General features: G+C 44.1%; 1 protein-coding gene across 1 annotated transcript in view; it reads left to right on the top strand.

Moving 5' to 3' along the window:
- Positions 1 to 22,726, top strand: part of LOC130930230 (fizzy-related protein homolog) — a 28,982-nt gene that overhangs the window by 4,664 nt on the left and 1,592 nt on the right. Inside the window, exons 3-13 of the mRNA XM_057858027.1 lie at positions 2,183 to 2,311; positions 2,450 to 2,513; positions 3,775 to 3,905; positions 3,982 to 4,064; positions 4,132 to 4,315; positions 4,395 to 4,460; positions 6,360 to 6,462; positions 6,544 to 6,728; positions 8,960 to 9,193; positions 14,395 to 14,499; positions 18,016 to 18,108. Coding sequence (XP_057714010.1) covers positions 2,183 to 2,311; positions 2,450 to 2,513; positions 3,775 to 3,905; positions 3,982 to 4,064; positions 4,132 to 4,315; positions 4,395 to 4,460; positions 6,360 to 6,462; positions 6,544 to 6,728; positions 8,960 to 9,193; positions 14,395 to 14,499; positions 18,016 to 18,108 — 1,377 coding nt within the window. The remainder of the gene's footprint in view (positions 1 to 2,182; positions 2,312 to 2,449; positions 2,514 to 3,774; positions 3,906 to 3,981; positions 4,065 to 4,131; positions 4,316 to 4,394; positions 4,461 to 6,359; positions 6,463 to 6,543; positions 6,729 to 8,959; positions 9,194 to 14,394; positions 14,500 to 18,015; positions 18,109 to 22,726) is intronic.

Consider the following 22,726-nt stretch of genomic DNA (forward strand, 5'->3'; position numbering starts at 1 on the left):
GCTCTGGTTTCTGTGCCATTGACTAATATCCAATCCAGTCAAAATGAATTGGATGTCTAGCACCGTCAATGGCAGTCAGTGAGCTAACGTAGACACTATTCTGATGGAAAATTATGATAGCAACTTGTTGGTTCCTTTTTTTTTGAAAAAAAAAAAAAGACAATTTGACACCCTTTTAAAACAATGAATGATTCTTGGTGGGAGCATATACAGTGGGGTAAATAAGTATTTAGTCAACCACCCATTGTGCAAGTTCTCCTACTTGAAAACATTAGAGAGGCCTGTAATTGTCAACATGGGTAAACCTCAACCATGAGAGACAGAATGTGGAGAAAAAAAAGACAAAATAAAACTGTTTGATTTTTAAATAATTTATTTCCAAATTAGAGTGGAAAATAAGTATTTGGTCACCTACAAACAAGCAAGATTTCTGGCTTTCAAAGAGGTCTAACATCTTCTAACGAGGTCTAACGAGGCTCCACTCGTTACCTGTATTAATGGCACCTGTTTTAACTCATTATCGGTATAAAAGACACCTGTCCACAACATCAGTCAGTCACACTTCAAACTCCACTATGGCCAAGACCGCTGTTGAAGCACACCAGGGACAAAATTGTAGACCTGCACCAGGCTGGGAAGACGGAATCTGCAATAGGTAAAACGCTTGGTGTAAAGAAATCAACTGTGGGAGCAATTATTAGAAAATGGAAGACATACAAGACCACTGATAATCTCCCTCGATCTGGGGCTCCATGCAAGATCTCACCCCGTGGCGTCAAAATGATAACGAGAACGGTGAGCAAAAATCCCTGAACCACACGGGGGGACCTAGTGAATGACCTACAGAGAGCTGGGACTGCAGTAACAAATACTACTATCAGTAACACAATGCGCCGCCAGAGACTCAAATCCTGCACTGCCAGACGTGTCCCCCTGCTGAAGCCAGTACACGTCCAGGCCCGTCTGCGGTTCGCTAGAGAGCATTTGGATGATCCAGAAGAGGACTGAGGGAATGTGTTATGGTCAGATGAAACTAAAATAGAACTATTTGGTAAAAACACAGGTTCTCGTGTTTGGAGGAGAAAGAATACTGAATTGCATCCGAAGAACACCATACCCACTGTGAAGCATGGGGGTGGACACATCATGCTTTGTGGCTGTTTTTCTGCAAAGGGACCAGGACGACTGATCTGTGTAAAGGAAAGAATGAACGGGGCCATGTATCGAGAGATTTTGAGTGAAAATCTCCTTCCATTAGCAAGGGCATTGAAGATGAGACGTGCCTGGGTCTTTCAGCATGACAATGATGCCAAACACACAGCCGGGGCAACAAAGCAGTGGCTTCGTAAGAAGCATTTCAAGGTCCTGGAGTGGCCTAGCCAGTCTCCGGATCTCAACCCCATAGAAAATCTGTGGAGGGAGAAAGTCCGTGTTGCCCAACGGCAGCCCCAAAACATCACTGCTCTAGAGGAGATCTGCATGGAGGAATGGGCCAAAATACCAGCAACAGTGTTTGAAAAGAATGTGAAGAGTTACAGAAAGCTTTTGGCCTCTGTTATTGCCAACAAAGGGTACATAACAAAGTATTGAGATGAACTTTTGGTATTGAACAAATACTTATTTTCCACCATGATTTGCAAATAATTTTTAAAAAAATCAAACAATGTGTTTTTCTGTTTTTTTTTTCCCACATTGTCTCTCTTGGTTGAGTTTTACCCATGTTGACAATTACAGGCCTCTAATATTTTCAACAGCTTGCACAATTAGTGGTTGACTAAATACTTATTTGCCCCACTGTAGATAACCTTTCGAGCTACAAGTATATCACCTTTTCGATATATTTTCTCACCCCTATTTTCTACCATTGACGGGAATGGACATCGCCTATTAACTCATAGATGACGATTGACGGTGATACTTTCAATCCATTTAGACTTAAATTTGCCTGATAATCGATTATTTGTCAATTAATCGTGGCAGCTCGAATGTAAGCCCCTTTTAACACCATGCATATTTGAATGTGACCCATGCTTCGTGCTCGATCTATATAGAAAAACCCAAGGAATAAAAATCGACATTCATTTTAAAAAGGAGCCGTTCTTTTGCCTACCACAAGAGAGCCCTCGTATACCACGCTTCTTAGATTGATTCTCTTGAGTAATAAATGGGTTTTCTCGTGTAGAAATCTGTAAGTGCGCTTCGAGCTCTGTCACCAGCCAGCTCCCCGCTGTCCTCCCCGAGCAAGCACGGCGATCGCTTCATCCCTTCGCGGGCCGGCGCCAACTGGAGCGTCAACTTCCACCGCATCAATGTGAGTTTGGCCGCAAAGGAGCAACTGTCAGTTGCATCATTGTCAAAGCCATTCCTTGAACTGATGGCTTACGCTGTGCCAAATCAAGTGCGAGGTCTCGGTTGACGGAGCTAACGTGTTTTTGTCGTCCTGGTGTAGGAAATTGAGAAGTCGCACAACCAAAACAGGAAAACAAAAGATGGCACAGCAGACAGCAATAAAGGTAGTGTTTATTTTTTGCTCATCCTTTTCAAGCTCCACAGTGTTTAAATTGTACACAAAAAATGAAATCTTAAAGCGCATATGACACCAGAAAGCATGTTTATTTCATATTACACGTGGTATTTTAGATCCTCACATGAAATGGACCGCTTGGTAGTGTGTGGAAGCGATCGATGTATTTATTCAACTTTTTGAATCCTGCGCCGTGAAAATTAGTGACTTCCGGCTAGAATCTCGGATTGAGGAAGAAATTTAATGTGACGTCAGCGGATGAGATCATCTTCACAATACAGCCATACTACTTTATGCAGAAGGACTGCGGATTCAGCTGAGTTTGCGGATTCGTTCGTTTAGTTTTCACATCACGCCAGCCCAATGTGCTTCAGGCTTTTGTTGCTACACCAGGGAGAATGTTGTTAGCCTTTTTGGGTTTCCAAAAGATCCTGTTCACCCTGAAGAATGGGCAAAACAAGTCCAACACTCGAGGGACCATTGGAGGGATGAGGAAGTGAGTAAGCTACGTGTATTTTATATTATGTCAAATACTGGGATCACGTTTTAATAAGGAGGTGGCTTGCATTTTGTGGGTGACAATGCTTCCTGTCGACCGGTGAAGGCATGACCTGAGACCTGAGCTGAGCCTCAAACGGAGAAAAAATTTAAGTAAATGAGGATCTTGGTACTACAAAAGAACAATTGGCTAACATACATTGCAAAAGTCCGCTAGCTTAAATGCTATAAAATGCTAACTTTTGGTTAGCATTGGCGATGGTTCAAACACATATTCCCACAAAATCGGCAAAGTATACCTGTAAACTAAATTACAAATGCATTAAAAAACATTGGCTCAAACAAAAATGTTGGTCTTAACAGGGAGCGACGGGATTCAGCCTTGTGAAATGAGTTGTCATAGTCACTGTCGCCACTAGAGGGCAGTGTATCCACCCAAATTAATAAAACGAAGTGCAAACACTTTCAAAACAAACCATTTCAACGGCACTTTAATTAAACGAATACGTGAAGCGGCAAATTTGAATTCTAATCTTTTTTGTCATCTGTGTCATCATTATTCGAAGTTTTCTCCTAATCTAATTTCTCGAGTTAATCGATTACTCGTCGCAGCACTATGCTCATTTCCACACAGTCTAACGTATTTATTAGATTTCTCTTGATTGTTTTGCCTAAATAAACAGAGTGGATTTTGCAAGAAAAAACAGTGAACGGTTCAGTCCAGTCTAAAGTTTGGACTTGTTTGCCCTCAGCGGATGGTCTTGCATACTCCGCACTGCTGAAAAACGAGTTGTTGGGAGCCGGTATCGACAAAGTCCAGGACCCTCAGTCCGAAGACCGCCGTCTTCAGCCGTCCACTCCGACCAGGCGGAGCCTTTTCAAAGTAAAAACGTTAACTAATTCTTTTAACTACAAGTTCCGTGTTTCGGTAAGCAATACTTGTGCGTGTGTTTTTGTAGTACTCAATAAGTACTAAGAGGTCTCTCGAAGAAGATGGAAACGCTGTTTCTCCTTATTCCTTATCACCCGTCAGTAGCAACAGGTAAATATCCCCCAAGTTTAGGTGGGTTTGGATCGTAATCGCCAATAAACTCTGTTGTGCTTTGCAGCCAAAAACTACTACGCTCGCCACGGAAGCCCATGCGGAAGATCTCTAAAATACCCTTCAAAGTTCTTGATGCGCCAGAGCTTCAGGATGACTTCTACCTCAACTTAGTGGACTGGTCCTCTCTTAATGTGCTTAGTGTAGGACTGGGAACATGTGTGTACCTGTGGAGCGCTTGTACTAGCCAGGTATGTATGTCGTGATGCTGCAGAGGGTGATAAAGTATCTCAAATTCCATGCAACTTCTTCTTATATGTGTCTTTTTAGGTGACGCGTCTGTGTGACCTTTCTGTTGAAGGAGACTCTGTGACGTCAGTGGGCTGGTCGGAAAGGGTGGGTTTTTTTTTTCTTCAGAACATTGGTGGATTTTGTTTTTGCTTTCAAATATTTTAATTCAGCTTTTTAATGAACAGTGGGGCAAATACGTATTTAGTCAACCACTAATTGTGCAAGTTCTCTGAATTGAAAATATTAGAGAGGCCTGTAGTTGTCAACATGGTTAAACCTCAACCGTGAGAGATAGAATGTGGAAAAAAAACAAAACAGAAAATCACATTGTTTGATTTTTAAAGAATTTCTTTGCAAATCATGGTGGAAAATAAGTATTTGGTCAATACCAAAAGTTCATCTCAATACTTTGTTGGCAATAACGGAGGCCAAATGTTTTCTGTAACTCTTCACAAGCTCTTCACACACTGTTGCTGGTATTTTGGCCCATTCCTCCATGCAGATCTCCTCTAGAGCAGTGATGTTTTGGGGCTGTCGTTGGGCAACACGGACTTTTAACTCCCTCCACAGATTTTCAATGGGATTGAGATCTGGAGACTGGCTAGGCCACTCCAGGACCTTGAAATGCTTCTTACGAAGCCACTCCTTTGTTGCCCCGGCTGTGTGTTTGGGATCATTGTCACGCTGAAAGACCCAGCCACGTCTCATCTTCATTCCCCTGGCTGATGGAAGGAGATTTTTACTCAAAATCTCTTGATACATGGCCCCATTCATTCTTTCCTTTACACAGATCAGTCATCCTGGTCCCTTTGCAGAAAAACAGCCCCAAAGCATGATGTTTCCACCCCATGCTTCACAGTGGGTATGGTGCAATTCAGTATTCTTTTTCCTCCAAACAAGAGAACCTGTGTTTCTACCAAAAAGTTCTATTTTGGTGTCATCTGACTATAACACATTCTCCCAGTCCTCTTCTGGATCATCCAAATGCTCACTAGCGAACCGCAGACGGGCCTGGACATGTACTGGCTTCAGCAGGGGGACACGTCTGGCAGTGCAGGACTTGAGTCCCTGGCGGCACATTGTGTTACTGATAGTAGCCTTTGTTATTGTGGTCCCAGCTCTCTGTAGGTCATTCACTAGGTCCCCCCGTATGCTTCTGGGATTTTTGCTCCCCGTTCTCGTTATCATTTTGACGCCACGGGGTGAGATCTTGCATGGAGCCCCAGATCAAGGGAGATTATCAGTGGTCTTGTATGTCTTCCATTTTCTAATAATTGCTCCCACAGTTGATTTCTTTACACCAAGCGTTTTACCTATTGCAGATTCAGTCTTCACAGCCTGGTGCAGGTCTACAATTTTGTCTCTGGTGTCCTTCAACAGCTCTTTGGTCTTGGCCATAGTGGAGTTTGGAGTGTGACTGACTGAGGTTGTGGACAGGTGTCTTTTATACCAATAATGAGTTAAGACAGGTTCCTTTAATACAGGTAATGAGTGGAGCCTCGTTAGACGAAGTTAGACCTCTTTGAGAGCCAGAAATCTTGCTTGTTTGTAGGTGACCAAATACTTATTTTCCACTCTAATTTGGAAATAAATCCTTTAAAAATCAAACAATTTGATTTTCTTTTTTTTTATTCCACATTATGTCTCTCATGGTTGAGGTTTACCCATGTTGACAATTACAGGCCTCTCTAATCTTTTCAAGCAGGAGAACTTGCACAATTGGTGGTTGACTAAATACTTATTTGCCCCACTGTATATCAAACATTGTGAAATGTTAGCATTGCTATATTGATGCTAATGGAAAACAGACAATGTACTAACCACTAGCCTGCTATAAAACATTGGCAGTCTTCTCCAAATGCAAAATTGCAGTTAAAAGGTGACATTTCAAACATGAAAACTCACTGGTTTATAGCATTTCCCAAACTGTCCTTTTTTTAAAGCATTAAAAATCTTGTCGTTAGCTATTTCAGCAAACGTCTTTGGTCTTGTTTTTAATTGAAGGGTAACCTGGTTGCTGTGGGGACTCATAAAGGGTACGTTCAAATCTGGGATGCAGCCGCAGCGAAAAAGCTCTCTGCGCTTGAGGGACACACAGCCAGAGTGGGTGAGTTGAAAGAAAGCCAAACATGGAGGCGTTCGCTTAGTTTGATGTCCTTGTTTACCTTTACGTGCATTCTCCTGTTAGGTGCCTTGGCATGGAACGCAGACCAGCTATCATCAGGCAGCCGCGATAGGGTCATCCTGCAGCGGGACATCAGAGCGCCGCCTCTTCAGTCAGAACGCCGGCTCCAGGGACACCGGCAGGAAGTTTGTGGTCTAAAGTGGAGCACGGATCATCAGCTTTTAGCATCTGGTGGCAACGATAACAAGGTATGCAGAAAATTTATGAGTTTAAATTAGAGCAGAGCAGACAGCTTTTGTAATTACGGTCGGCCTAAAGGGAGCCTGGTCTGAAAGTGAAATCACAAGAATGTACAGTATACTCGCTAAGGGTGTGCGGGATACCAAAGATCCTTGTTCGTTTTTAGGGGTGTTCCAATATATCGAAAAGGTGAGGTGGGTAGAGTAGCCAAAAATTTTCCTTAAGTAAAGTAGCGTGACTTCAAAATAATATTACTCAAGTAAAAGTATACAGTGGGGCAAATAAGTATTTATTCAACCTCTAATTGTGCAAGTTCTCCTACTTGAAAAGATTAGAGAGGCCTGTAATTGTCAATATGGGTAAACCTAAACCATGAGAGACAGAATGTGGAAAAAATACAGAAAATCACATTGTTTGATTTTTAAAGAATTTATTACCAAATTAGAGTGGAAAATAAGTATTTGGTCACCTACATACAAGCAAGATTTCTGGCTTTCAAAGAGGTCTAACTTCTTCTAATGAGGTCTAACGAGGCTCCACTCGTTACCTGTATTAATGGCACCTGTTTTAACTCATTATCGGTATAAAAGACACCTGTCCACAAGCTCAGTCAGTCACACTCCAAACTCCACTATGGCCAAGACCAAAGAGCTGTTGAAGGACACAAGAGACAAAATTGTTGACCTGCACCAGGCTGGGAAGACTGAATCTGCAATAGGTAAACGCTTGGTGTAAAGAAATCAACTGTGGGAGTAATTATTAGAAAATGGAAGACATACAAGACCACCGATAATCTCCCTCGATCTGGGGCTCCATGCAAGATCTCACCCCGTGGCGTCAAAATGATAACAAGAACGGTGAGCAAAAATCCCAGAACCACACAGGGGGACCTAGTGAATGACCTACAGAGAGCTGGGACCACAGTAACAAAGGCTACTATCAGTAGCACAATGCGCCGCCAGGGACTCAAATCCTGCACTGCCAGACATTTCCCCCTGCTGAAGCCAGTACACATACAGGCCCGTCTGCGGTTCACTAGAGAGCATTTGGATGATCCAGAAGAGGACTGGGAGAATGTGTTACGGTCAGATGAAACCAAAATTGAACTTTTTGGTAGAAACACAACCTCTCGTGTTTGGAGGAGAAAGAATACTGAATTGCATCTGAAGAACACCATACCCACTGTGAGGCATGGGGGTGGAAACATCATGCATTGGGGCTGTTTTTCTGCAAAGGGACCAGAATGACTGATCAGTGTAAAGGAAAGATTGAATGGGGCCATGTATCGAGAGATTTTGAGTGAAAATCTCCTTACATCAGCAAGTGCATTGAAGATGAGACGTGGCTGGGTCTTTCAGCATGACAATGATCCCAAACACACAGCCGGGGCAACAAAGGAGTGGCTTCGTAAAAAGCAAGGTCCTGGAGTGGCCTAGCCAGTCTCCAGATCTCAACCCCATAGAAAATCCGCGGAGGGAGTTGAAAGTCCGTGTTGCCCAACAACAGCCCCAAAACATCATTGCTCTAGAGGAGATCTGCATGGAGAAATGGGCCAAAATACCAGCAACAGTGTGTGAAGAGCTTGTGAAGAGTTACAGAAAACGTTTGGCCTCCGTTATTGTCAACAAAGGTACATAACAAAGTATTGAGATGAACTTTTGGTATTGAACAAGTACTTATTTTCCACCATGATTTGCAAATAAATCAAACAATGAGATTTTCTGTTTTTTTTTCTCCACATTCTGTCTCTCCTGGTTGAGGTTTACCCATGTTGACAATTACAGGCCTCTCTAATATTTTCAAGTGGGAGAACTTACACAGTTAGTGGTTGACTAAATACTTATTTGCCCCACTGTAAGTAGTCATCCAAAAAATGTACTCAAGTACAAGTAAAAAAGTACTTGGTGAAAAGAATAGTCAAGTAATGAGTAACATTGTGAGTAACTGCTTACTTAAAAAAAAAAAAAAATTTAAACAATGGTATTTTTGTTCTCAGCACAAAGTTGTTTTCAAAACATCCCTAATTATTATATAATGATTATTGTTGTTATGGCACTCCTCACAGTTTAAATGAATTAGGATATATATATTCTATTCAGTGGCAGCAAATAAATTAAATACTACAGAATTTAAAAATAAATACACATTTTATTTGTGAAATGAGTAAACTGGACCAAGAAACAATTCCACTCGTAAGTCAAATGAGCAAAATTGACGGTAGCCTCCCTTTCGTCTGCAGTTGCTCGTGTGGAACCACTCCAGCGTCCTCCCGGTGCAGCAGTACACGGAGCATTTGGCGGCAGTGAAGGCAATCGCCTGGTCGCCCCACCAGCACGGCCTATTGGCGTCCGGCGGAGGCACCGCCGACCGCTGCATCCGCTTCTGGAACACTCTCACGGGCCAGCCGCTACAGTGCACCGACACGGGCTCTCAGGTGTGCAACCTGGCCTGGTCCAAGCACACTAACGAACTGGTGAGTCACGTATAAAAGTACACAAATACAGTTACAGTCATCAAGCAAGTTTTCATTTACGCACGTGGACAAAACTATTTGGACACCTCTTCATATTTTATGGTAGGGTGTGACAGTATATTTTTTACATACGGTAATTTTCGAACTATAAGACGCTACTTTTTTCGCTCATTTTGAATCCTGCAGCTTATAGTCCAGTGCGGCTTATTTGTTGATTTATTTGGGTAATAGGTAACACCCCCCATGAGTCATCACCTTATCGTGGTGGAGGGGTTTGCGTGTCTCAATGATCCTAGGAGCTATGTTGTCTGGGGCTTTAAGCCCCTGGTAGGGTCACCCATGGCAAACAGGTCCTAGGTGAGAGGCCAGACAAAGTATGGCTCAAAAAGACCCCTTATGATGAGCAAGATTATTGAACCCCAGTTTCCCTTGCCCGGACGCGGGTTACCGGGGCCCCCCTCTGGAGCCAGGCCTGGAGGTGGGGCTCGAAGGCAAGCGTCTGGTGGCCGGGCCTGTCCCCATGGGGCCCGGCCGGGCTCAGCCCGAAAAGGCAACGTGGGTTCCCCTTCCCATGGGCTCACCACCTGTGGGAGGGGCCAAAGGGGTCGGGTGCGTAGGGAGTTGGGCGGCAGCCAAAGGCGGGGGCCTTGGCGGTCCGACCCCCAGCTGCTGAAGCTAACTCTTGGGACATGGAATGTCACCTCTCTGGCAGGGAAGGAGCCTGAGCTGGTGTGTGAGGCAGAGAAGTTCCGACTAGATATAGTCGGACTCTCCTCCACACACAGCTTGGGTTCTGGTACCAATCCTCTCGAGAGGGGTTGGACTCTCTTCCACTCTGGAGTTGCCCATGGTGAGAGGCGCCGGGCAGGTGTGGGCATACTTATTGCCCCCCGGCTTGGTGCCTGTACGTTGGGGTTTACCCCGGTAGACGAGAGGGTAGCCTCCCTCCGCCTTCGGGTGGGGGGACGGGTTCTAACTGTTGTTTGTGCTTATGCACCGAACAGCAGTTCAGAATACCCACCCTTTTTGGAGTCCTTGGAGGGTGTGCTAGAGAGCGCCCCCTCTGGGGACTCCCTCGTTCTACTGGGGGACTTCAACGCTCACGTGGGCAATGACAGTGAGACCTGGAGGGGCGTGATTGGGAGGAACGGCCCCCCTGATCAGAACCCGAGTGGTGTTCTGTTATTGGACTTCTGTGCTCGTCACGGTTTGTCTATAACGAACACCATGTTCAAACATAGGGGTGTCCATATGTGCACTTGGCACCAGGACACCCTAGGCCGCAGTTCGATGATCGACTTCGTAATCGTGTCATCGGACTTGCGGCCGCATGTTTTGGACACTCGGGTGAAGAGAGGGGCGGAGCTGTCAACCGATCACCACCTGGTGGTGTGTTGGCTCCGATGGCGGGGGAAGATGCTGGCCAGACCTGGCAGGCCCAAACGTATTGTGAGGGTCTGCTGGGAACGTCTGGCAGAATCCCCTGTCAGAAAGAGTTTCAACACCCACCTCCGGCAGAACTTCTCCCTTGTCCCGGGGGAGGTGGGGGACATTGAGTCCGAGTGGGCCATGTTCCGCACCTCCATTGTTGAGGCGGCCGATCAGAGCTGTGGCCGTAAGGTGGTTGGTGCCTGTCGTGGCGGCAATCCCCGAACCCGCTGGTGGACACCAGCGGTAAGGGATGCCGTCAAGCTGAAGAAGGAGGCCTATCGGGCCTTTTTGGCCTGTGGGACTCCGGAGGCAGCTGACAGGTACCGGCTGGCCAAGCGGACTGCGGCCTCGGCAGTCGCCGAGGCAAAAACTCGGACATGGGAGGAGTTCGGTGAGGCCATGGAAAACGACTTCCGGATGGCTTCGAGGAAATTCTGGTCCACCATCCGGCGTCTGAGGAGAGGAAAGCAGTGCACTATTAACACTGTGTATAGTGAAGATGGTGTACTGCTGACCTCGACTCGGGACGTCGTGAGTCGGTGGAGAGAATACTTCGAAGCCCTCCTCAATTCCACCGACACGCCTTCCTTTGAGGAAGCAGAGTCTGGGGACTCTGAGGTGGGCTCTTCGATCTCTGGGGTTGAAGTCACTGAGGCGGTTGGTAAGCTCCTCTGTGGCAAGGCCCCGGGGGTGGATGAGATCCGCCCGGAGTTCCTAAAGGCTCTGGATGTTGTAGGGCTGTCATGGCTGACACGCCTCTACAACATCGCGTGGACATCGGGGACAGTGCCTCTGGATTGGCAGACCGGGGTGGTGGTCCCCCTTTTTAAAAAGGGGGACCGGAGGGTGTGTTCCAATTATAGAGGAATCACACTCCTCAGCCTCCCCGGTAAAGTCTATTCAGGGGTGCTGGAGAGGAGGGTCCGTCGGGAAGTCGAATCTCGGATTCAGGAGGAGCAGTGTGGTTTTCGTCCCGGCCGTGGAACAGTGGACCAGCTCTACACCCTCAGCAGGGTCCTCGAGGGTGCATGGGAGTTCGCCCAACCAGTCTACATGTGTTTTGTGGATTTGGAGAAGGCGTTCGACCGTGTGCCTAGGGGAATCCTGTGGAGGGTGCTCCGGGAGTACGGGGTACCGAGCCCCTTGGTAAGGGCTGTTCGGTCCCTGTACGACCGGTGTCAGAGTCTGGTCCGCATTGCCGGCAGTAAGTCGAATTCGTTCCCAGTGAGGGTTGGACTCCGCCAAGGCTGCCCTTTGTCACCGATTTTGTTCATAACTTTTATGGACAGAATTTCTAGGCGCAGCCGAAGCGTTGAGGGGGTCCGGTTTGGTGACCTCAGCATTGAATCTCTGCTTTTTGCAGATGATTTAGTGCTGTTGGCTTCATCAAGCCGTGACCTCCAACTCTCACTGGAGCGGTTCGCAGCTGAGTGTGAAGCGGTTGGGATGAAGATCAGCACCTCCAAATCCGAGACCATGGTCCTCAGTCGGAAAAGGGTGGAGTGCCCTCTCCGGGTCGGGGATGAGATCCTGCCCCAAGTGGAGGAGTTCAAGTATCTTGGGGTCTTGTTCACGAGTGACGGTAGGAGGGAGCGGGAGATCGACAGGCGAATCGGTGCGGCGTCTGCAGTAATGCGGACGCTGCACCGGTCCGTAGTGGTGAAGAAGGAGCTGAGCCGAAAGGCAAAGCTCTCGATTTACCAGTCGATCTACGTTCCTGCCCTCACCTATGGTCACGAGCTTTGGGTTGTGACCGAAAGAACAAGATCCCGGATACAAGCGGCCGAAATGAGTTTCCTCCGCAGGGTGTCCGGGCTCTCCCTTAGAGATAGGGTGAGAAGCTCGGTCATCCGGGAGGGACTCGGCGTCGAGCCGCTACTCCTCCGCGTAGAGAGGAGCCAGCTGAGGTGGCTCGGGCATCTGGTTCGGATGCCTCCCGGACGCCTCCCTGGAGAGGTGTTCCGGGCATGTCCCACCGGCGGGAGGCCCCGGGGACGACCCAGGACACGCTGGAGAGACTATGTCTCTCGGCTGGCCTGGGAACGCCTTGGGATCCCGCCGGAGGAGCTGGTTGAAGTGGCTGGGGAGAGGGAAGTCTGGGCTTCCCTGTTAAAGCTGCTGCCCCCGCGACCCGACCCCGGAACAAGCGGAAGATAATGGATGGATGGATGGTAACACTTTATTCGACAGCGGCGTCATAAGACTGCCATAAGACTGTCATAATTATCACATCACGTTATCATGGGCATTAATAAATGCTTATGACACGTCTCATTAACTCATTCACTCCCAGTCATTTTCACCAGAGCAAGGCCCTTCGCTACCGGCTGTTTTACTGAATTTTGACCGATTTTGCAAGGCCCACAGAAAATTCTGTTCTATTGCTATATAAACATGGAACCCACCAAAGGAAAGATTAGACACTCTTCTTTCAGCAGGAAAAAAGTAAGTTCATATCTTTTTCCATTCTCTATAAATCAGCATTAGAAAATAGCTTAGTTTGAGCAATTTTCCCATTTCTGATGAAAAAAACAGAGAAATTGAGCTTTTTGTGAAAGCACACACTTCAAACATAACTTTGACTTTAACACAGCTATTTTTTGCTTTAGTTACATCCCAAACACTTGAATAATGTTTTCCTTTTACAAAATATCATAAAGAACAAGACCAATAGAGCTTTTGATAGAAAAGTAACAATTTATTAACACATAACTAACTGAGATGACGCTGTTGTCGCCGTGACAGCCGGGTTTTCCCTCATCGCCGCCTATCTCATAAAGATGGATTTTTTTGAGTCTCTGCAGGGTCTGCTCGGACTCAACGGCATCTTCCGCTGCAGTGGTGGTCCCGGTTGTTCTGCTCGGTCGTCCGCCGCCTGGCATCATTCCACCGGCGCTCCGACCGTGCAGCCCGGCTGTTCGTTGCCGTTGAATCGGGTTGCGGGTCTTACCAAATGCGCTACTGCCCTCCAGTGGCCAGTTTTATTGCTTTAAAATGGATTTTCAGCTTTGTGCTTTGGAGCTCAGTTGAATCAGGACCCAGAGATGTCTATTATGAAAAAAAACATAGAAGACGTATAAATACGTCTTTGGGACACTGAAACAATTAAAAATTGAACGTATTTATACGTTTTTTTGGAGCAAATGAGTTAAGAATCATCCAGCAAATTTTCGGCAAACTCCATTCAAGTCCAGCTCGGATCTTACATTCGCTAAGATAAAGTGTCACCAAATACCATAACTAGCAACTAATGAAACAACTGGAACAGTAACTGAAGAAATAATTAACACAGAACATGAATTTTGATTGTTATTTACATCTGTAGCGCTGCAATGCATGCTAGGAGGCATGTTGGATGACAACAGTGTTGACAGCAGGTGGCAGCAGAAGTTAACTGTCTCCCCTAAAGGAGCAGTGATGGCCAAATGAAGCAATGAAGCTTTGCAACCTATTGGTTCAAAGCTTCATGGAGGTTCATTTGATGTTAGACAGTCTTATGATGCTGCTGGCAAATAAAGTTTTTAATATCTTTTGCTATAAATTTCCCATAATACAGTGAGGACAGCTGCGGCTTATAGTCCAGTGTGGCTTATCAATGAAAAATGTCATTTTTGTGTCAAATTTGGTGGGTGGCGTCTTATAGTCTGAAAATTACGGTATGTACCTCTAGTACAGTAAAAAGGCATTCATCCTACTTGATTTTCCAGGAGTGCACTGCCTAGTGAGCCCAGCAGCAACGACACAATTGTATTTTTTGTTTGTCCTCTCAGGTCAGCACACATGGGTACTCCCAGAACCAGATCCTGGTGTGGAAGTATCCCTCCCTCACTCAGGTGGCTAAACTTACAGGGCACTCTTACAGAGTTCTTTACCTGGTAAGTAGCTTAAGTCTTCATGGTTAAAAAAAGTATTTTTACTAAATTTATTAGAGTTGTCTGATATTATCGGGTAGCCGATAATATCGACCGATATAAGCATTCTAAAATGATATCGGATAATGTCGACATCGGTTTTGAGTCGATATGCATGTTAGTGCTGCAATGGTTAATCAGTTAACTCAAGTAATTCAATTGGAAAAGAATCAAATTTTGCTGCTTCGAGTATTCGTTCAATTAGTGACATTGTAATGGTTTGTTTTGAAAGTGTTTAAATTGTTTTATTGATTTGGGTGGACAGACTGCCCTCTAGTGGCAGCAGTGAATATGACATAACTCATTTAACACGGCTAAATTCAGCTGCTCCCTGTTAAGGCCAACATAAGGTAAGTTTTTGTTTGAGCTAATGTTTTTTGTGCATTCGAAATTTAGTTTATAGGTATATTTAGCCATTTTTTGTGGGAATATGTGTTTGAACGATTTGTTAAGAGCATTCTAAAAAAAAAAAGTTAGCATTTTATAGCATTTAAGCTAGCGGGCTTTTGCTATGCAAGCTAGCAAATTGTTCACTTTTTCTTTTCTTTTTTATGTAAACTTGCTTTCCTTCATAAAAGCAGCAATTGTGCAGGGACATGACTTTCTGGATCTCTTTTATATTCACCAATCTTCATCATTTACAGATAAACCCGCTTAGCCTGGATTAAACGGAAGCATATGAACACTAGGGATGTCCCGATGGCATATTTTTGCACCCGAGTCCAAGTCACCTGATTTTAAGTGTAAGATTCGACACTGAAGAAAAAGTTTTTTTTCACTCTCATGCTGCCAAGAACAGCTTGTCACTTATACAATGAATGATTTTCCACTGCACACTTCTGACTGTGTACTAAGGTTGTAATGGTACATGTATTTGTATTGAACCGTTTCGGTACGTGGTGCTCGGTTCGGAACGGAGGTGTATCGAACGAGCTTCTGACGTAATGTAACCCTTACTTTTCGAGGCTGTGAGTCGATCGGGTTACAGTTTCTTTGTGTTGATTATATTTACTCAGGCTTCTCTACTATAATGAGGACCAATACGGGAGGACAGTATAACCCGGAAACGTCAACGGCACGACAACGTGGCCACCGCGAGAACGCAGGGAAATGCGGACGTTAAAGTCAATCAGCTAATGCACACCAGTCGCAGTGCAGCCGCGTGTTAGACACGTTCCAGAAGCGGCTCAACACGACGCACGCGGAAAGAACGGCAGAGTTTATTATTTGACACGAGACGCGACCCTCCTGCGTCAATACTACTACTGGTAGCTAGGATCGGGCAAACCAGAAGTCACTCGTGTAAAAATACGGTGGATCCGGTCGATTTTCAAACTAATATGCAATCGTAACCCACTTTTTGAGTCCATCAGATCTCTTGAGTGGTAGATCGGGGCACATTTGATTTGTCTTTGTTGATTTACTGCTGTCTTCTCTGCTAGAATAATAACCAACATGGCCCCGTGTTCAATACAAAACCCTCCTACCACAACAAAACAAGTAGGAACTAATATTCACATAGGAACTAAAGTTATACAACATAAAATATACAATATAAATGCATACTACATCACATTTGTAAAATCTAAACACATAATAAAATAAATAATAGTCCATTTAAATAAAATGTTAAAACACCTGTAATTAAATAATAAGAATAATACACAGGTCTTGCTTACACAATTAAATTGATTAATTTCTGTGTGGCACTTTAACTTGAGAAAATCCACCAATAAAGCTTTTGAAAACCGTTCATAAGGGAAAAAAATGATTCATTGAGGCATTTCATTTGTAAAATACATGTTAAAATCTATGTCATTGGGATTGCTTTTCTCTTTAGCGCAGGACTTGTTTTTTTCTTCTTTCTTTCAGAAAGAAAGCTGACCAATATGCGGGGTCTGAAAGGCAAATTGTTGTTGGGTTATCTTTAAATACCCACTACTTTTTGAGCCGAATTCTAGCTTTGTATAGGTTAATGTTCTTATTGTTGAAAGCACAAAGGTGTGTAATAAACAACTAGCACATTTATATTTTGCATTTTGTTTTCTTACTGTACCAAAAATGAACCGAACCGTGACCTCAAAACTGAGGTACGTACCAAACCGAGATTTTTGTGTACCGTTACACCCCTACTGTGAACCAAGCTCAATGATGATTCACACATTTGTGCCTTTGATTGTAGAGCTACCAAGGCGTCTCTGGCCAGATCAACGCTACAAACCTGTCAATAATTCGATTTTACGTTGATGTTCACGCCGCCAAGAACAGCCTCTCACTTACACAATGAACGAATTGCCACAACGCAATTAAGACCGTGTACCAAGCTTATTGATGATTAACGCATTTGTGCCTTTAAAAGCTACAAACCTGTCAATCATCGTTAAGTACCAAACGGCAGCTGCACTGGTGACCAAGAAAAACAGTTTGGTTGCACCGCTTAGCAGGAGGGAGGGTGAAAGGCTGTACGAGCAAAAAAAACATAAAACCCGATCATTTTCACCTGATTCTGATCTTCTGAATAATAATGCGTTTGGCCCTATTTCTGATAACGTGATCAGATCTGGACATCTCATGAATAGAATGTGGTCAACCAAAGTCTTTCCAAACAGAGCTATCGAAGTCATCTGGTGAAAATCCCTCTAGTTTTTTTTTTTTTTTTTAAACTGTCCTGTTCAGCTGTTTGACACGGAGAATGGAAGTCTAAGTGTCCGAATGGTCTGAACAGTTTTAATGTTTCACATTGAGAGTATGAGTCTCCCATTGTGATCATTCAACATAACTCGTTTATTATGACAAAGCAGCAAACAAGAAGGGGTTATGGGGGAACACAAGAAAAGAAACACAAGAAAGAAACACAAACAACAACAAAAAAATACATTGAACGCCTACACTATGAATATGTTGGTGCTATCGTCAGCCAGATGTATTTCCGGTTCACACCATGTGGGGGGGGGGCTGTTGACCAGGGAAAGAAGGAGAAGGGGTGGGAGAGTCTATAAGCTAAGTGAATGGGAGGGGTGGAGTGTACACAACTCAGCTCTGTGATCTAGAAACCAGTAATCGTGTGAATCCCTTGTGAGTGTAAGCCCGTTGGCAACCGACCCTATGCCGCCCCATCGCCAATCCCGGCACCGGAATCCCCCCACCCGAAGACTTCCGGGGAAAAAGCGGAAGTGGAAGTTTTGTAAAAAGTACAGTACTGTGTCATGTTTGGAACTTTTGTTCAAACGAGACCAAATATTTTTTTCCGTTTCAGCAGATTTTTAGAATCAGGTGAATCTTACTTGGGTGCAAAAATATGCCATCGGGACATCCATAATGATAAGAGATTTTTTTCCTGTTAATTGGAGAATATCATAGAATGGATCTATTATTGTATCGCCATATAGTGACATAGTTATCATAAGCCTAAATCTTTTCGTATTGTGAGATACCCAGAGGTTCCCACCCCAAGTAATGATGATGTTGATGTGAACGCAGGCCATGTCGCCTGACGGAGAGGCGATCGTGACGGGAGCAGGAGATGAAACTCTTCGCTTCTGGAATGTCTTTAGCAAGATGAGATCAACTAAGGTCGTTTTATTTTATTTTTTTTTTGCATACAGTGGTACCTCTACTTACGAAATTGATTAGTTCGGGAAGTAGTTTCGTAACTTGAAAATTCTAGTAGAGACGCGTTTTCCATGTAAATGACCTCGCTGAAGGTACCGAACCCCATGAGTTCCATACGTGCATTAATTTAACCCTTTGTAATTAGAAAAATCTTTTTTTTTTTTTTTTCCCCAACTTTAAAATTGATAGGTTTTAGCTTGTTAATTTCAATTTAAAATAATTTCTATACAAATTTGTTCTCATTTAGACAGCATGTTATACACAGGTCAAATTTTATGTTTTAATCTTTATGCCTGAAGCATCATCAGACCACTAAACCAAGACTGGCCCAATATGTACTAGTCCTTCTCAAAAAATCAGCATATTGTGATAAAGTTCATTATTTTCTGTCATGTACTGATAAACGTTAGACTTTCATATATTCTAGATTCATTACACACAACTTAAGTAGTTCAAGCGTTTTATTGTTTTAATATTGATGATTTTGGCAAAAAAAAGTCAAGAAAAACCAAAAATCCCTATCTCAAAAAATTTGCATATTTCATCCGACAAATACAAAAAAGTCAACCTTCAATCAATTATTTCAGCTATGCACTCAATACTTGGTCGGGAATCCTTTTGCAGAAATGACTGCTTCAATGTGGCATGGCATGGAGGCAATCAGCATGTGGCACTGCTGAGGTGTTATGGTGGCCCAGGATGCTTCAATAGCGGCCTTAAGCTCATCCACTGTGTTGGGTCTGGTGTCTCTCAACTTCCTCGTCACAATATCCCACAGATTCTCTATGGAGTTCAGGTCAGGAGAGTTGGCAGGCCAATTGAGCACAGTAATGCCATGGTCAGTAAACCATTTACCAGGCCGTGCTGAAAAAGGAAATCTTCATCTCCATAAAGCTTTTTAGCAGATGGAAGCATGAAGTGCTCCAAAATCTCCTGCATTGACCCTGCCCTTGATAAAACACAGTAGGCCAACACCAGCAGCCGACATGGCAACCCAGACCATCACTGGTGGGTACTCGACAGTGGACTTCAGGTATTTTGGAATTTCCTTGAATGAATGACATGCAAAATTTGCTTTCATCTGAAAAAAGTACTTTGGACCACTGAGCAACAGTCCAGTGCTGCTTCTCTGTAGCCCACGTCAGGCGCTTCTGCCGCTGTTTCAGGTTCAAAAGTGGCTTGACCTGTAGCCCATTTCCAGCACACGCCTGTGCACGGTGGATCTGGATGTTTCTACTCCAGACTCAGTCCACTGTTTCTGCAGGTCCCCCAAGGTCTGGAATCGGCCCTTCTCCACAATCTTTCTCAGGGTGCGGTCACCTCCTCTGGTTGTGCAGCGTTTCCTGCCACAGTTTTTCCTTCCCACTGAGGTGCCTTGATACAGCACTCTGGGAACAGCCTATTCGCTCAGAAATTTATTTCTGTGTCTTTGCCTCTTGCTTGAGGGTGTCAATGGTGGCCTTCTGGACAGCAGTCAGGTCGGCAGTCTTGCCCATGATGGCGGTTTTGAGTAATGAACCAGGCTGGGAGTTTTTAAAAGCCTCAGGAATCTTTGAGTTAATTCGTTGATTCACAAGATTAGGTTAGTAGCTTCTCTAGAGTACCTTTACATGATATGCTAATTTTTTGAGATAGGAATTTTTGGTTTTTCTCGACTTTTTCGCCTAAATCATTAATATTAAAACAATAAAAGGCTTGAACTACTTCAGTTGTGTGTAATGAATCTATGAAAGTCTAATGTTTATCAGTACATTACAGAAAATAATGAACTTTATCACAATAAGCTAATTTTTTGAGAAGGACCTGCGATTTTGTTTTCTTCGATGAGGGAAATAGTTCTGGAGTTTCACCTCCTCCAGCCATAATGTAACACTGCTGACTCACTGACACTGAGCAACAACCGGTGGGGGAAGGTTGAGCCTTGCAGCTGCAAGTGACGGATTTCTCCCTGCATTTTTGGGACATAAAAAATAGCTAATACCATAGGGAAAGTATCATGGGAAATTTTTGTGGTTTTGAAACCGTGACGTTATCATACCACAGTCTACAGTGGGGCAAATAAGTATTTAGTCAACCACTAATTGGGCAAGTTCTCCCACTTGAAAATATTAGAGAGGCCTGTAATAGTCAACATGGGTAAACCTGAAAATATTAGAGAGGCCTGTAATAGTCAACATGGGTAAACCTCAACCATGAGAGACAGAATGTGGAAAAAAAACCTGAAAATCACATTGTTTGATTATTAAATAATTTATTTGCAAATCATGGTGGAAAATAAGTAGTTCGTCAATACCAAAAGTTCATCTCAGTACTTTGTTATGTACCCTTTGTTGGCAATAATGGAGGCCAAGCGTTTTCTGTAACTCTTCACAAGCTTTTCACACACTGTTTTGCCCATTCCTCCATGCAGATCTCCTCTAGAGCAGTGATGTTTTGGGGCTGTCGCTGGGCAACACAGACTTTCAACTCCCTTCACAGATTTTCTATGGGGTTGAGACCTGGAGACTGGCTAGGCCACTCCAGGACCTTGAAATGCTTCTTACGAAGCCACTCCTTTGTTGCCCTGGCTGCGTGTTTGGGATCATTGTCATGCTGAAAGAGCCAGCCACGTCTCATCTTCAATGCCCTTGCTGATGGAAGGAGATTTTCACTCAAAATTTCTCGATACATAGCCCCATTAATTGTTTCCTTTACACAGACCAGTCGTCCTGGTCCCTGTCAAGGAAGCTCAAATTTGAACTCCAAGACAAGTGTAACCTCGATAGCTCGATTACAGAAATGAATACGACCCCAACCATGGATTGCTTTTCCTCGAAGGCTTGATAAACAAGAGCTCTTGGGTACAAAATGATGCGACCCAGCCAGGAGCTGTGATCACCCAGAAAGTACGAAGCAGTACAATAGAGGCTGGACATTTATACTGTTGAAAAGGGCGGTTCCGAAGCCCACCGTGAAACGAAACTTTACCAAGAAACGAAACTCATCATCTCACAAGCCTGGGTATTTTTCCATACAAAAACATCTTTCAGCTGAGCCCTTGAGCACCGGTCCTGGCTGGTACAACGATAAGGAGATTTTCACTCAAAATCTCTCGATACATGGTCCCATTCATGCTTTCCTTGACACGGATCAGTTGTCCTGGTCCATTTGCAGAAAAGCAGCCCCAAAGCATGATGTTTCCACCCCCATGCTTCACAGTGGGTATGGTGTTCTTCGGATGCAATTCAGTATTCTTTCTCCTCCAAACACAAGAACAAAAATACCATTGTTTTTAAAAAAAAAAAAAAAAAGCAAAAATGTAAGCAGTTACTCAATGTTACTCATTACTTTTCTCTTTTCACCAAGTACTTTTTTACTTGTACTTCAGTACATTTTTTGGATGACTACTTACAGTGGGGCAAATAAGTATAAGTTCTCCCACTTGAAAATATTAGAAATTGTCATCGTCAACATGGGTAGACCTCAACCATGAGAGACAGAATGTGGAGAAAAAACCCAGAAAATCACATTGTTTGATTTTTAAATAATTTATTTGCAAATCATGGTGGAAAATAAGTATTTGGTCAATACCAAAATTTCATCTCAATACTTTGTTATGTACCTTTGTTGGCAATAACTGAGGCCAAACGTTTTCTGTAACACTTCACAAGCTCTTCACACACTGTTGCTGGTATTTTGGCCCATTCCCCCATGCAGATCTCCTCTAGAGCAATGATGTTTTGGGGCTGTTGTTGGGCAACACGGACTTTCAATTCCCTTCACAGATTTTCTAGGCCACTCCAGGACCTTGAAATGCTTCTTACGAAGCCACTCCTTTGTTGCCCTGGCTGCGTGTTTGGGATAATTGTCATGCTGAAAAACTTAACCACAACTCATCTTCAATACCCTTGCTGACAGAAGGAGATTTTCACTCAAAATCTCTCGATACATGGCCCCATTCATTCTTTCCTTTACACAGATCAGTCGTCCTGGTCCCTTTGCAGAAAAACAGCCCCAAAGCATGATGTTTCCACCCCCATGCTCCAATGGGTATGGTGTTCTTCAGATGCAATTCAGTATTCTTTCTCCTCCAAACACGAGAACCTGAGCTTCTACCAAAAAGTTCTATTTTGGTTTCATCTGACCATAACACATTCTCCCAGTCCTCTTCTGGATCATCCAAATGCTTTCTAGCGAACCGCAGACGGGCCTGGACGTGTACTGGCTTCAGCAGGGGGACACGTCTGGCAGTGCAGGAGTCCCTGGCGGTGCAATGTGTGACTGATAGTAGCCTTTGTTAATGTGGTCCCAGCTTAACTCTAATTTGGAAATAAATTCTTAAAAAATCAAACAATGTAATTTTCTGTTTTTTTTCTCCACATTCTGTCTCTCATGGTCGAGGTTTACCCATGTTGACAATTACAGGCCTCTCTAATCTTTTCAAGTAGGAGAACTTGCACAATTAGTGGTTGACTAAAATACTTAAATACTGTACCTTGCAACTGGTAGTCAGCATGTGTCTAGTGGAGACATTCGTATGTAGAGGTACCACTGTATTTAAGTTTCGAATTTTGTTATTATTGTCAACTCACCTCTGTTT

Source organism: Corythoichthys intestinalis, chromosome 14 (genome assembly GCF_030265065.1).
Source record: "Corythoichthys intestinalis isolate RoL2023-P3 chromosome 14, ASM3026506v1, whole genome shotgun sequence".
NCBI lineage: Eukaryota > Metazoa > Chordata > Actinopteri > Syngnathiformes > Syngnathidae > Corythoichthys > Corythoichthys intestinalis.